Here is a 12,631-nt window from a genome sequence, read left to right as displayed (position 1 = left end):
CAGAAACGAATATACAAAACTGCCAACGAATCTCAGTGTAGATACAACAGTGCTTTATTCACATATATTTGTATTTAAGAAATGTTTCAGTAATTTGATGACGAATGTTTTTTGTGGTAAAGATCGTTTTACTGTGATGCATAAGTGGTAAACTGTAAGAACTCATCTGACTGAATTGAGTCAACGCGAGTTTCAAGAAATATGTGGCGGAGTCCGCTCCTACATGCTGATCACCTTCATGATGTTTAATATCAGTGCCCACAGAGACAATTTACATTTATATTTTAAATTAATTATAATATTATTCATATTATGTACACTAAGGTATTTATAATATGGATCATTAGTAGCCTGAATTAAATAAACGAAATAAATAAAATAACATGTACAGTCCTGGAGGTTTTATATTACCAATTTTAAATGAAATAAAATATTTAATATAATCGTTGACTAAATATGTAAAGAACATCTTCATTACTTGATAATTAGATATATGTTAATAACTTTAAATAATAAGATAAATTGAAACTTTGCACAAATATCTTAATGAACATCTTGTCACTTGTTGTTAATATATTTATGAAAATAATTGTACTTAGATAAAGTAAAATTAATGTGCGTCGTATTAAACTTTTAATAAAGACATGTGTATATTTAGTAAGCGTTAATATTGTATAGACACAGTGCCGGATTAAGCCACAGCGGAGCCAGAATTTTTTTTAAACATTCTATTTTTGGTTTAGGAATGATTAAGTTAGGATTTAAAAATAAGCAACACCAACGGACCAATCGTTTACTTGCTTTAAATATTGAACGCCAAAAATGAGAGTTAATTTATTTATACTTCAATGCACATAATACAATATATAGTACCATACATTTGGTGGATTAACACCACGCGGCAATTTTTAGTAGCTTATTTGCATTAATATTTTTACCTAGAGACCAGTTACATATACAAATTCAGTTGAGAAGAATTGACAAGAAATCTCAACTGAATTTCGTTTTTTAATGTTGTTTATATTTTTTACTTCTATAGTTGTCTTTGTCTATGTCTAACATTAAATGAAAATCGTGTGCATGAACAACTATTGCCATACACGTTTGTTATTGTGTTATATCGTGTTCGGACAGTTATGTCGGGCCCATAAGTGCACTGAGCCCGGAGCATTTACTGTTCTTGCTATTACGCTCCGGCACTGCAACGTCATTGAACTACTCTGTGAAAGAGCCTGAAGGCTCTTATAAAGTCAGTTAATTTACGTGTATATCGTGACCAGATCTTAGAATTGATTTATCATAAAGCCTCTACCATTTCATGGAATGGTGTGTATATTATGCGACACTTATGTATCACTTAATTGAAATATTTGTCATTTTATGTATCACTATATCGGCAAATATATATCAATGATTAATATGTTTAATAAACTTTGTGCCATGGAATTTATTAATACTTTTTATTTCACAATATAAAGAAATATAAATTTTTTAGAACCGTCTTCTTCAAATTTCACTGTTTTTCTTTACTTATTCCACCCAAAACACGCACTATTATATCATATATTATATATATCTACATGTGTTTCGTTACTAATACCTGTGTTTAATTGTATATATCATCACACGATCTATATTCATAAAGTTTATCATGCCATCATGATATGTTAATAAAACCGTCAGATGTTCCAAGAAATGTCAGCATTCTACGAAATAGTCAACAACTTTATGAACTGATGAATTCCACGGTCTAGTCACACACATATATACACCTACCAGTAGATATATACTATATCCATATTAATATTACTAATTGTGATAGTGTGTTTGTAGATTTGTTACCTTTTCAAAACGAAACGGCTTAACGGATCTTAATGATATATTATATATGGTAGTTTGCATTACATTGGTAATTGTATTGACAAGACATAGATATTTTAAAATAAAAAAGATAATAATCTTCATTCAAATGAAATTAATATAAGAATTTTTTAATAGTATATAGTATACAATATTTTTTTATTCTAATACCCATTCGGAATGCAGAATTATCACAATAAGAATGAGCCAGAAACTCACATGTTGGTCTTTTATATAAATGTTGGTCTAACATACAATAACAAGGATTAGGCACGTGAGAGTTGACATTGAAAGCGCTATGCGCTCAATATCTGTGCAATCAAAAAATATTGTTAGCGTTATGAAGAGGAGAAAACGTTGGATGATAGGTGATGGGTGAATATTTAGTTATTTATTTTGTATCTATCTTTAAACAGTCAATTATGCATTTATTATTTTTCTATAATGTATTCATGAGGAGAGAAGACGGCGCAATTTTTTTTATATAATTGTTATATGACAATGGTACATTATAAATCACTGCCATTTCGATAAAAAGTGCGAACTGTTTCATAACAACATGAACAGCACTACCACCCACATTACGAAATGCATTAATAACGCCTATCATACTTCCTACGTTGTAATTTCAGAGAACTACGTCAGTAGCTCCTCAGTATACGACAACCTCGGTGCTGTAGCGGTTTACTTCTAATGGTCGCGGGTTCGATTCCTCGCACGGTGCAAATATACACAATTGTATTCATGTGTATGATTGTTTGTATCCATCTGTGTGTTTTCTTCGAATATTGTATATATATCTACAAAAAGTATATATATCTAAGTGTTTATATGTTCTTTATGGGTACCATAACACAAGCTCTGCTTACCGTTGAACTAGATGGCCCTGTGTCAATTGTGCAGAGTTATTTATTTATATATTCAGCATACATCATTATAGATACTAGGATTCATCCAATAATTTAGTTACATACAATTATTAGTAAAATAAAATAAAAATACCGTTCCAGGAAAATCATTTCTCAGAATAAGGACCACCTCAAGGAAATCACATTATCTGTAAATTGGAAACGACTCTTTTTTTGCTTTTATGTAACTCATTTCGAAATACAATATTGTAATATGGATTTACTATAAATTATTTACGATAATTTTAGTATGTTTCCTGCCATATTCAGAAACATCAAACACGCAATGGATACTAAAATACTTAGATGTATTGTAGTTAGCTGTTGTTACTCAGATGGGAATATAAATAAAAGAAAAATTGTATATATAAAAAAAATATTTTATTTATTTGAAACAAACTTATTCACGGTTATTTTCGTTTTTACACATTTTTTATTAATGAATGATAATGGAAAGTGAGTGAGTATATCCGTTTGCGGTAACGATTTAGGCTATCGTCTTACATGAGCCTGAAGTTAGGTCAGTTAGCTTATGGAGACAAATTCACTTGGAATTAACCACAATGGTTTGAACCTGACGTAAATTAATAATAACCCCTGGACAATTCATACGTCACCCAGTCCCGAGGTAAGCGGAGCTTGTGTTATGGATACTAAACAACTGATATAAATACTCTGACATTTTTTTGTAAATATATACATAATACACATAGAAAACATTCAGACCGATATAAACAATCATACTCCTGAATCCAAATGTTTGTACCGTGCTAGTAATAGAAACCGCGATCAACTAAAGTAAAGCAGTGCAGCAGCTAGTACCAGTAGTAGTAGTTAGTTTTTTTTATGTATAACACAAGTGTATAAAATACTTGTATAGTATTATATATAAAAGATTAATTACCACTAAGAGATGAATTTGCAAAAAAGCTTACTATAAAATTGGAGAATTCGTTAACGATAATAATGTTTTTATAGAAAAACTTTAAATCCATAGCACTGACAATATTATCTAATTACACTAATAATGAGTGCGTAGCGATTTCTATGTTGATTATCGCATGCCTCTTACTTGTTATACTGTAATTATTTATATAAAAAAAACATCTATTAAAAAGAGCAACACACAAGTTTCTTGCTCATTATTCTTGTCATGAATCTGCATTCCGAATGAGTGGTAGAATCAAAATATGACTATTCAAAAGTGCTTGTAATGGGTTTATTTGAATAAAGATTATTTCTATTTAATTATTCATGAAAAAATTGGCCAATCATATTTCTGTGAATATGCCGGAAAAACCGACGGAGCTAAAAGGTCAGTCAGACAAAGTGATAATGGGCTAGCCATATAGTTTGTAAAGTTGATATAATATTAATTGATAGGGACGGGCTTGGCCCTCTTCTTTAAGTTAATGTATATAACATATACATTATATAGGCAGTCTGATAAACAATTGCTATAATTATTTGATGACAATATGATATGAATTATTATTCTAAATATTTTCTCTCACGAGACTACAGCATGGGGTTTTTCAAGAAGGGATTAAGGTTTCTTAAGGGTTGGCAACGCACACTTGACACCCCTGGTATTTCAGGCGTCCATAGGCTACGGTAACCATTATCTTCAGATGGGCCGTATACTTGTTTGCCACCATAGTAGTATAAAAAAAATAAAAAAATAATCTATTCATATTACTACATAAACACATACACTTAAGAGATATATACACGCATGCAAACTTATATCCCTCCTCGCAGACACATGAGTATGACCGCATACATTCACTTTCATATAAAAAATGTATTATTTTATAGCACAGCAAAATATTATCTAAAATGCGCCGCTACTATATCGTCTTTCCACCTCATCTATGGGGTTAATTAAAGTTAAAGTTACATTATAAAAAAATGTGTAATGGCCAAAAAAATTCACGAACCACACGATGGAAAGTGGCAATCAAAAAGCTCCACGGATAATACAAAATATAGATAATATTATATTTAAGTAATAAAATCAAAATTAAGTATAATTTAATTGTAACTTGCACTCCGCACGGATGCATTACAAATCTTTAAATTTCTCAGCTCGTTCTATATTATAACATACAAAGTTTCCCTCTACTAGAGATATATTTTGCATAAGGTTGTCTACATGTGGCCATCTGCTTTAGGTAATCTGGTTTTATCGATCATGCAAAGGCTTTCGACTGTAGCTTGAGGGAGATGTTTTGCGTGAAATACGAATTTTACTTTTAATATGATTATAAATTGAATAATCATAAAGAGAAAAGTACTAGTTGTACCCTCGTTTTCTCACGCATGAAATTTGTAGCCTGTATTACTCCGATGTATATTATATAAGCTATATTATTATAAAGTTTCATTAATATCCATTAGTAGTTTTTGCGTGAAAGAATCATAAATATCCATGCATCATCTATCCACCCATACTCACGAACTTTCGCGTTTATAATGTTAGTAAAATAAGGCAATTTCTGGATGACGAAGATTAATTATATTATTTTTTGTAATCTTTCAATAATGTAAGAATAATTTAGTTAGATTACATATTTGTACGCTTAATTGCAAAAGGACAGTGAAGAAAGAAAGCAAAATATTAGAAAGAGAAACATTTTATTTATTCTATGTCCTTTGTTACATGTGTTTCTCAAATAAAGAATTAGAAGTTTGTAACAAATTTATTTATTTATTCATTTGCGGAACTAACACAAGATTAAGTTGTTTTATTCGTCTCTTTATTTCACTCTTTATTGCAACAAGAATAATTGCGTAACCGACTCAAAAATACAGTGTATTTCATTAAATGCATAATATATTAAATACACATACATACATAATGATGCATCGCCTTAATTTTGAAGTTGTTTCAAAATGGATCAAGAGTCATTTTAGAGGACAAGGCAGATTGCTTATTTATCATTTTACAAGATAATATTTCAGTATTATGTTTTTCTTTATTACAAAAGAAAATACTTTGTAATTTTGCCCGCATTATAGCTTATGATTGAAGTAAATTATTGTGGAGTTTTATAAGCCAAAGCCCATTAGTTATTTGCTGTGAGAAGTTAGATTTAATCAATAGTGAAATATTATTATAAATAAAAAAATTATTCATAAATTAAAATTAATTACTAATTTCAATATTTAGTTGTTTAATTTTTCAATTCAATTCATATTTTTTGGAATATTAGTTTTATTCGCGTAAGTAAAATTGATAGGTGCTTATAGAAAATATTCACTGAATAAACAAGGTAAATATAGTTCATACACATTGACTAGTTAAAAAAAGAAACTAAAGGCCTAATGTATAACATTGCTTTAATGGAAACTATTTGAGAACATTCGGACTAAAATACATCGATTCCTGTCGATGCTCTTCAAACATTTTTAATTAAAAAATAAGCCTGTCGATTGAATGAAAGCCCGTTGTTATTGGTTGTAATAAAAACATACAATGACATTAAAACCTACTCTTATTTACTTAATACTTGTATTTATTTCGTATATTAATAGATTTTTCCTAATAAAATTACAATTCTTTTGGATGTATCAAAATTCATAATGTAACAATATTTGTTATACTTTGTTGAAATTGACAATCGAAAATACATTAAACTATCCTTCTTTCTATTACCCATCGCATCTATTACAATAAACTATTTTTTTGCCTTTTGTAAATAATATGTAATTTTGATAATGTGCAGGTTTCTAGTCACCTGTATATAATAGCGAGGACAGTGCGCCTATAAAACTGACTACCCACTTGTAATGACAGCCATGAAGGAATATCTATGTTTGTTCATTTGTATAAAATATACGACCGACTCCAGAATATGTTTTACCAACTTTTCGAGTTGATTTCTATTTGATAGCATCAGAAGTCAGCTTTTTGTTTTCAAACAGGCCGCTGTTCGTGTGTGGGCACCTTATTCGGTCTGAGAGACCGGGACGGGGTAGGTGTACCACCTGCGACGTTCGCGTATCAGGACTTGGGGTGCCTCATTCGCGCCCAGACTGCCGGCAGCGATGGGCGTCCCGCGATACGGTACTACGCCACCCGGGCTAGAGCTCGAGCGCGGCAGACGACCCCACCTGTTGATCGTCGACGACTCGAGAGAAACGCGGGCGAGCGAAGGTTAGTTCCAAGTTTGAAATATTTTCTTTTTTCAAATCGTGTCGCAATTTTTTAATAAGAATTGTTATTTTTTCAAATTTTAAATAATATTATGTGCCAGTAGTGTTTTATGATAATTAAACAAGTTTGAAATATTTTCAATTCATGTAACGTCGTACTTTTTAAAACTTAATAGATTAATATTATTTTGTTTCAATACCTGTGGAAAGAATTTATTTTGTGTTTTGCTCCATTTTGAATTTACTATAAATATTTCATAAGTATAAAAGTAAATTAATTTTTATTTATAATAAAATAAATGTTTTATGATATCCTCCGGTGAGTAGAAAAAGAATGAGTATTGTCAAATTACGGATATATGTTTGTATTTGACGACGCTAAATTTATTTAATAATTATTATTAAATTTATAAAATATTTTAAAATTACATTAAATCATTTTTCTTATGTTTAATGTCAAATATTAATTATTATTAGGCTGTAAGTTATTGATTAAATTATGAATAAATAGTTTTGTAGGCAGTTTGTGGGGCGTAAACGTAGGTTAGTCGTAGTTATCAAATTACTACAATAACAAACCGTTATTTTAGTTATAAGTTCTAGGGAAAGTCAACATTCCTATATATAACTAGCGATCCATCCAGACTTCGACCGTGTTCTATAATATTAAAAGTTTACAAATTAAGTTCATCTGAATTAATGCGCGTTAGAAATTGTGAAATAGTTTTTTTCAGACACGTATAGTAGTTTAAAACATTATTCTCCTCATACATACAAAGATAGAAAATGTCTACTCTCTTTTTCTAATACACTACAGAACGTAAACTACATTTTACTTGCTATTAGTTCACCTCGTTCAGCTTTCATCCCTTTTAGGATTGATTAACAAAAACCTTTATTCCTCTCCATGTTAGACAAGGTTAAAAAAAACACACAAATTTACTTTTGAAATATATAATATATATCTACGCTAGAGTTCTTACTCTAGCGTAGATATATATTATATATTTCACATTTTAACATAATTTAATGATTTTGATTATTATATATCTAGAACGATATTATAATTCCTATTACTGTGATGATGCATTAAGTTATTTCATTTATTGTTGTTAAAGATGTAAATTTATGTGTATTATGATGTATCGTAAAGTTTTTGCCCGCGATTTTATCTTCTTCTTCTTCTTCTTTGTTGATTCCTCAAGACTGAGGGTTGTGAACACTAGAAATGCTTCTTCCAACCTAATCTCTTCAAAGATTTTATCTGCGTGACTTTTATTTATCGTGATAAAAAGTAGCAGTAGTTAGCAGCAGTAGTCTTCTCCTTTCATTCTCTTACTTATATTTTAATGCGGGTCTTATCTTTTTTTACCTTTATTATTTTTTATTTTGTTTATTTTGGGGATTTATATATTTTTTATAAAACAGAATACATCTATGCTACATTGCATACTGCGCCCCTGCAATCATGCAATCACATACGAAACAGCCTGAAATCTTTACAAAAGAGGGCACCACTGTTATAAGTATTATGATTACTACTTTCTACTATTTACCGTAATATTTTTTTACTCTCCTAGGTAGAGTTGTACTCACACATGTTGGGTACGTTACGTTACGTACGTTGGTAACGTAACTACATCATGTTGATGTTTACAATTGATCTCTTATTTCAACGTCGTAAAGTTGAATTTCGTTAATTGACAAATGGGACTTCGTATCTGTAATAGAATATAGCAGGGAATTCGGTGTCAACGTCCGTATACGGAACTCTGTTATCTTTCCCTTTGATATTTCTAAAACTTTTCTTAGTTAAGTTTTGTTTGTAAAAATGTCTAGTAAAATGTTAGATCGTTTTTTATTAAGAGTATTGTACACTGTTTTAAATTTGTCGCGGTCATTATTTATACGTATAATTCTTAGAATAAAACGTGGTAACATCGATTTTTCCCAATTGTGTATTTTACACTATAAATACAAGATGAAAACTTAAGCGAGAAATAATTAACTACATTAAACCATGTATTTATTATTACGGACCATTTATTATAAATAAGTCACTAAGGATAAATCACCTGAAATGGTGCACCCGCCTGCGCTAACAGTTTACGCTGGCGGGGCACCAGTGGAGGATGATAAGATGAGTATGAGGTCAGGTCAGTTAGTGCATGATGTTTTCCAAGGGGAACCAGGTGGAGTTTAACCTACATGTATATGATACTAGGTACATTGATAACGATAATGTTATTTGTTCACATTACTAACAATCGCCTTCCTCCAAATCAAATAGTTTAGTATATAATATAAAGTCAGGGCGAAATAGGTCGCCCTAACAACGAGATAGGATCCGTTCAGTCGTTTTGCGTGAAAGAGTAACAAATACCCATCCATACTCACAAACTTTCTCGTTTATAATATTGTTAAGATGTAACTTTCAATATTTCGATATATTATTGTATTTCACTTTGGAATTAATATCCCGTTTTATTTTAATATATTGTATTTAGTACTATTAACATGTTTGTTAGAGATAGAGGATAGAGGGTAAAAGACCTCGAGGCCGAAGTCCCACTCGATGGTCAGACCAGGTATCCCGTCAGCTAAACATTACTGTCAGCGCCGCACTAAACCAGGCCTCTGACCGCAACCGATGGCGACAGCTGGTCAACAAGATACTGTAGAGTCGCGATCCTCAGCAGTGAGTGAACGATTAAGAAGAACATGTTTGTTAAATTTTTAATTTAATACACTAAATTCATCTTATTTATTTCTTCTCACATATATAGCAATAAATATATTATCATTACTATATTAGTATTTTGGATTAATATAATTCACCATATTATAAACAATAGTTCGTTGATATTTGTTAAATAAATTTTATTTTATTAATCACATAACTTTATTCAAATAAGTTTTAACAAAATGTGGATAACAATTACAAAGATATTGTTTTTATTACAAATCTATTTCCAATATGTATACAATGGTATAATGGTACGAATAAATGGAAATTTGGTAACGCTCGTTGTGGTCCCTGTCATAAAGGCTTTTATGGGAAACCTGACGCACTTATGTGGGTTTCCATATCAGCAGAAAAGGGCTGTATGCATATCTAACACTTATTACCTACTAACCAATTGTTGTTTCAATTTTGCGGATGTTTAAACAAATTTATATTAAATTATTTTAATTAATTTTCGTTGTACGGTTTAATCGAGGCGTAACATGCCCATATTTCGATTTCTTTGAATTTAATAAAACTGGAAGTCTTGGAAGACAATCGTTTCTTTGATTAAATTGGATAAGTATATTTTCATGTATAAGTATACATCATAAGAAGATAATAGAAATTAAAATAAAAACAAATAAATCACAAATACATATTTTAGACGATGGTTCCCACTTAGTATCAGACGGGCCATTAGTATGTTAGTCATTTAAATTACATAAACAAAGCCTAGACGGTGTCAAGGCTTTTTTAACTGTTTATATAGAGGTGAGCATATCATTTGACATGCCTACATTTTACACGCAAATCAAATATACTCAGTATATTTGACTTCAACGATACAAGAGACGAACTTAACACCATTCTTTGAATTACTTGGTTTTATAATTGTTCTAATATTTTATGTATATTACACGAGTGCGTAAAAATATGAATACCAATTTTCTTAGTGTCGGCTAGATTTAAACTAACTTATATCACACAAGAGTCATTTTAAAATATATACTATTTTTTTAGGATCCGCCAGATTTTAACTGGATAACTTTTAAGTTTATAAGTTCGGGTACAGTCGGGAATTACACTAGTTTACTTCTAATACTATAATTAAGATAATACCTTATTATTATTCTAATATAACAAAGTTCATCATAAAAGCCGGTAAAAACCCTTATCGGGTTTACAATAAAGCTAATTGTGTAATTTTAATTCATACAATGTAGTTTATATTTTAATAATGTATTTATGTAGAATATAAAATAGTTTCGAGGCAGTCTCGCCTGCTTGAACCTTATTTCCCGTAGTTCCTGTCTTCCTGAATACTTATGTACCTCAAGCACAGAATATTATAATAGTACTCGTCGCGGCGTAGCCGGATGCTGGAATATTAAAATTTTCAACTTAGTGTTTGTATGTGTAGTACTAAAAGATAAATAAGTTATGAATATTTATTTATGTTACGAAGTTTACACCAACAATTACATTATATGAAACAAATTACAATATATTAAACACTAGCTCTGGTTTCCCCCGCGTTAAATTTCAATAAAAAATAATGCCTATATGTTATTCTGATGTATTTAAGAGCAACAAACATCTGTACTTACAAACTTTCGCGTTTATAATATTAATAAGACTAAGATGCTAAACGCGAACTTAAATATAAGCAACTACGACATTTGTATGACATTGTGCTTACATTAACAAAACATATGATGTATGACTGATGACTTTAGAATATAATGTATTAAAAAAAACTTTAACTTTAACTTATAGGTACTATGTGTTCTATATAACTGGCAAAAATACTTACTTTTTATACAATCGGTATGACAAACAAGCTGAGGGTCCAACTGATAGTAAATGATAAAAATATACTAATATGTGCTATGATTTAGATTGAATTTTTTCAAAATTTGACATTACACATTTTTAGTGTAATGATTTTTTTAATATCGTACAATGTCGTTACTACACAGTAGTTATATGTATATCTATGTATAAGTAAAATATTATTTATAAGGAAAATCGTCACAAATAAACTAACGAACAATTATTGTGTCTCGTTATGGTACAATACGGAAAAAATGTACTTTTCCCAAAATTACATCCATCGAATATTAAAGAAGAATACATCGTAGTCTAAGCTTTAATAAAAATAAGAAAAGCTTATTAGTTACGATCTCTATGTTATCCGGTCTGGGTATTTATACGTGTATTATGTAAGTATAAAAAAAATGTATCTATTTAAATATATCAGTTGTCTAATACCCATAACACAACCTCTGCTTGGCTTGGGGCTTGATAGCATTGTGTGAATTGTGTTGAGATAAATTATTATTATATTATACAATAATAGATAGATAGAAAGCTTTATTTTTCTCATTTTATACAATATTTACAATCTCTGTCCTGCAAAACTCCTGTCGGGATTTGTCTGCAGATACGTGGTTCACTCTTATTTATTAAGTAGGTATTTTATTTAGAAAGTATTTTAATGCACACAGAAATACGGTATTCAGTTTTACAATATTTATATTCGACTTTTACAATTAACATTTAATAAACAACAAGAAATTTAATTATTATTATCAGTATAATGTATTCCAATTTTAAAATATTTATATATTACTTACTAATAAATTAACAAAAGTAATTATTCATTTTATTTATTTATATATAAACTCTTTATTGCATCAATAGAATTAATACATAAGAATTATACAGAAAAGAGATATGGAAGTACAAAACGCGGTCTTATTGCAAGAAGCAATCTCTTCCAGACAACTTTTAGGTAGAGAAAATACATCAAAAGTAGGTAGGTGGTGCATGAATAGAATGGAAGAATATATATATATATAAAGGTATAGGGATAATAATAGGGATAGGATAATAATACCAATAAATATTAGAAAATAACACCCATTATATATATTATATAAAATATATACATACATAGATATATTTATGTATTGTA

At 29.7% G+C, this 12,631-nt stretch overlaps 1 protein-coding gene across 1 annotated transcript in view; it reads left to right on the top strand.

The window, feature by feature from the left end:
- The first annotated feature begins 6,818 nt into the window (after positions 1 to 6,818).
- The window catches only part of LOC131842220 (synaptotagmin-10-like), a 99,089-nt gene continuing 93,276 nt past the window's right edge, over positions 6,819 to 12,631 (top strand). Inside the window, exon 1 of the mRNA XM_059190755.1 lies at positions 6,819 to 6,927. Within this exon, the coding sequence (XP_059046738.1) occupies positions 6,819 to 6,927 (109 nt within the window). The remainder of the gene's footprint in view (positions 6,928 to 12,631) is intronic.

Source organism: Achroia grisella, unplaced genomic scaffold, assembly GCF_030625045.1.
Source record: "Achroia grisella isolate CSIRO2021 unplaced genomic scaffold, CSIRO_AGI_Agris_v1 utg215, whole genome shotgun sequence".
Classification (NCBI taxonomy): Eukaryota; Metazoa; Arthropoda; class Insecta; order Lepidoptera; family Pyralidae; genus Achroia; species Achroia grisella.
Note: the sequence above shows the minus strand (reverse complement) of the source record. Positions and strands in the feature narration are given on the sequence as shown.